Below are 4,215 nucleotides of genomic sequence, written 5' to 3'. Positions count from 1 at the left end.
ACAATTTAATAAATTTACGTCTCAATTATTTAACTCATTAATATTTTTCACTTAATCCGTACCAACTTTTTGTGGTTAAAATTTTTTTTATGAAAACGTTTAGCGTACGAAAAAGTATAAGTAAACAATGAAAATACTAAATAATGTGAACAATGAATATATTAAATGTTCAATTTAATAGGTATGCAGATGATTATGTTTATTATTATTTTTAATTGGATGCGGTTACTTTTTTCATTTGATTTACTTATGCACAATTAATAATGGTTGAATGTTCAATTCATTATGTGTGCAGATAGTTATCTTAATATTAAGATTTAAGAAGTAATTTAAGAGTGAAGCATTTTTTTATTTTATTTACTCAATTTTAAAATTTATCATTCACATTATTTACAAAAATCATTATCTACTTAATAAAATCGTTTACTTTTGTTATTAATTCATTATTTTTTTGTCATCAAAATTTATTATTTTTGGTCATCATTTTTAGTTATTAATTCAATTCTTTTTAATTTAGTAATTCAACAATATACTTTAACATAAAAATATTAATAACTAATTAATGGCCAAAAATAAATTCAGATGACTTTATAACACTCTTTATGCAGTAATGTGTTACTCTTTATTCCAGCGTTTTGTTCAAACTATTTGGAACATTGTTAATGCTATAACTTATATATTACACGAAATGTTTAAGTATTTCAACGGGAATTTCAGTTATTTTAGCCATTAATTTTAATTATATATATATTTTTTATAATTAAAATTAATAACTAAAATTATTAGAATATTAGTATTTTTAAAATATTTGAAACATTTTTTATAGATGATGTTCTTCATCATTGATGCAAAAAGTACTTGTTCTTCTGCTCCCTCACCCTGAAATTTGATTAAAATTCAAGTAAAATTTCATTATTGGTAGAAACTCCAAAATCAAATTGACTATTGTTAGTAATGTTATTTTATGCCAGTAATTCAATTAGAACGGTTATTCAGCTACTTATTTATTGTCTTTTAGAAGAGTTATTTTTTATATTTTTATTCATATGATTATAAGTTTGAGATCAATAATTTGAAAATTAATTAAAAATAATAGATGATTCGAAAAATGTATAACAATATTTCATAAGTTATCGATCTTTATATTTAAAATGCATAGACTAAATAAATTTGAATTAAATAAGTTGAGAAAAAATATTACAATATCATGTATAACAGAATTAAGATGAACATATTTATAAATCTTATTTATAAATTAGTTATTTCAAATGTCGTTGAAATTTATTTCTTTTCCCACAACGTTAAAATTGAAATCTAATTAAAAATTTCTATTAAAAAAACACAGTTGTTCATCATCTGCCATCTCCGTGTACAATGCTAATGAGTAAAGAATAATATCCATTCTTTTGCAAAAGTATTTTTTATTTTTCTCAAGTCTATATTCAATATTTTAAACCATCTTTAATTTTAATTTTTATTATACTACTCTTTTACTGTATCATACATATATTATTCTTTTTTCTCTCTAACCCTTCTCTAATTCCTATTCTTTTTGCACCTCACCAGTATTACTGTCCTCTTCTCTTTCGTATCTTTTAAAATTATATTGTATTACATTATATTATTTTTATTTTTTTTTGTGTTATTTTTCTTTAGGAATTTTTACAATTTTTGTATTGTATTATATTACCTAATTTTGTTAGGTAGATAATATTTTTTGTAAACAATATAAATAATTAGTTTTAGAATTGATCAAATAAAGTAAAAAAATATTCTACCACTAAATTACCTCTTAAACTTTAATATTAGAATAATCATCTGTATAACTAATGAATTAATCAATTAAATATTCAGTCATTGTTAACTGTACATGAATAAATCGAATTTAAAGAAATAACCATCCAATTAAAAATAATAAACATAATCATCTACATATCTATTAAATTGAATATTCATCATATTCATTTTTCACATTGTTTAGTATTTTCATTTTTTACTTATATTTTTTTATAATTTTATTTATTTGATAAAACATTGTAATTTAAATCCTATTATCACGAATTCCACTAACTTTTCGTGTATGGTGTATCATTTTATGAAGAGGATAATAATAAGACACTTTTATATGTAAATAAATATAAGTTTCTATAGGCAATGAGTTATAACTCAAATGGTATAATCTCCCCATATTTAATTAAGAGGTCGTGGATTCGAGTTTTCTATCTTTGATTAAAAAAAAAAAATTTCTATATATGTGTATTGAAGTTATTTGTCATGTTATAGAGTAAACAAATAAACAATGATCATCTTATCAACAAGAAAAACTAAATAAAAGAATTAAATACATTAAAAAATAAAATGGAGATTTTTTTGCAGATATTACAGATAAAAAAAGGACAGGTGCGTGACAGGTGTAACTAATTTTTAATTAGTTAGTATTATTACTTTCTGTTTATAAAATCTTTTTAACTCTTATTTTTTGAGGATATAGGATTAGGATTTGAATTTAAAAAAAATAATTTTTAAAAGATTTGTTGCTTTTAGGAATATATAATTTTATTTATTTTTAGTATGTATTTTATTTTTTTATCTATATTTTATACTGTAACTAATTTTATAGGTGCTCTCAATTTTTTTTTAGGTTTACAATTTGAGTTATATATACATTTTCAGCAGATTTTAATATTTGTTTTTTTTTTAAATTTATCTTTTTCAACCATTATTCTAGTTTTAAATTAAATGTGATATTTAGATTTTCAATCAAATATATAACATTCAATTTTATAATATTTTAAATTTATATCGCATATCTCAAATCATAAGATAACGAACTTAAATCCTGTATTAATGTTAATATAAATATAAATTGATTGATCATACTCATTATTAACGGAAAAAAGAGTTCAACAGTAAAAATAGGACGGGGAATAAATCTTTGCATATATAGTGAACGATCTAAAATCGTCTCCTAAAGTTAACATTTGAATTTGCATAGCATTCTTCCAAGGTCACTCTATACTCAAAACCTTGCGTTGAATGCTGTTTCTTAGATGCTCTTCTTCTTCTTCTCGAAGGTTGCTGGAGTTTGGAACGGCAACCACTTCCTTTTGTTCCTACAAAACTGTTTGGTGCTACCGCTGCGTAGGCCTTGATCCTTGAACCAACCGTTTATATCATACAATCCTTATTGTTAAAGAAGAATAAGAGTTTACGATGAAGAAGACGAGTGCTTTTGAGAAGATGGTGATGCAGAAGAACAAGAGCAAGGGAAGCCACGAGGATCAGAAGAAGCAGCAGTGTAACAGGTTGTTGGTGAGTATCAACGTTCTTGGGAGCGTAGGGCCAATAAGGTTTGTGGTGAATGAAAAGGACACTGTTTCTGCGATCATTGAAACTGCTCTCAAGTCCTATGCTCGTGAAGGCAGGCTTCCTCTTCTTGGTTTTGATCCCACCGACTTCCTCCTTTATAATGCATGCTTTGATGGTATCACTCTTACTCAAGAACACTTTTTTAAGTTTGCATGAATTTTTTTTTTATATTGTTATCTAGATTATTTTTTTATTAATAATAGGCTTATTATTGTAATCTCTAGGATTTGAATTCTAGAGTTTTAAAAAAAAGAGAGATATGCTATGTGAGCTAAATACTTTTAAATTTGTAAGCCATAGAAATTCTCTATATCATATGAATAGAGATACACTTGGTGTTAGAGAGTAACATGTGATTTTAGAAGAGTACGAGTCCAACATTACAATAATGTAAAGTTGGTTCATGAGATTTTTTAAGTTGACTGATTATATTTATTGGTTTTTATGGAAACTGCTTTGACAGCTCTGAATCCATTGGAAGCCATAGGATTTTATGGGGTGAGGAACTTTGTCCTGTACAAGAAGCAAGTATGTTCATCAAAGGCAGAACCGAACACAGAGCTGATATCTCAGAAAAGCCATGGTGGTAGTGGCTGGAAGGCATGGTTCAACAAATCATTTGGATTGAAAATTTTATCCCATTGAAGAGATATATTAATTTGAGATACGAAGAATGGTGTGGTGTTGACCCATTTGGTTGTTGATGGCAATGGCGAAGATGACTATGGATTAATCTCTGTTTGGATTTTAGGATTTTTTATGTTTTAGTGTCTTTTATATTTGCTCTGCCTGTTGTATAAAGTTTCTTTTTTCAAAATATATATATATATATATATCAATTTAGTG

At 25.1% G+C, this 4,215-nt stretch overlaps 1 protein-coding gene across 1 annotated transcript; it reads left to right on the top strand.

Annotated features, from left to right (window-relative positions):
* LOC107615990 (uncharacterized protein At4g22758-like) lies at window positions 2,939–4,170 on the top strand. Its single transcript, XM_016318000.2, has 2 exons — window positions 2,939–3,484; window positions 3,833–4,170. The coding sequence occupies exons 1-2, from the start codon at window positions 3,214–3,216 to the stop codon at window positions 4,012–4,014; spliced, it is 453 nt and encodes a 150-aa protein (XP_016173486.1). The 5' UTR covers window positions 2,939–3,213; the 3' UTR covers window positions 4,015–4,170.

Source organism: Arachis ipaensis, chromosome B09 (genome assembly GCF_000816755.2).
Source record: "Arachis ipaensis cultivar K30076 chromosome B09, Araip1.1, whole genome shotgun sequence".
Taxonomy (NCBI): Eukaryota; Viridiplantae; Streptophyta; class Magnoliopsida; order Fabales; family Fabaceae; genus Arachis; species Arachis ipaensis.
This window is presented reverse-complemented; position numbering and strand designations above follow the sequence as displayed.

Bases quoted from the DNA above. Each gene is read 5' to 3' on its own strand.
- LOC107615990 (XM_016318000.2), top strand. From the start codon at position 3,214: ATGAAGAAGACGAGTGCTTTTGAGAAGATGGTGATGCAGAAGAACAAG. The intron at 3,485-3,832 runs GTATCACTCTTA...CTGCTTTGACAG, and splicing joins TTATAATGCATGCTTTGATG to CTCTGAATCCATTGGAAGCC.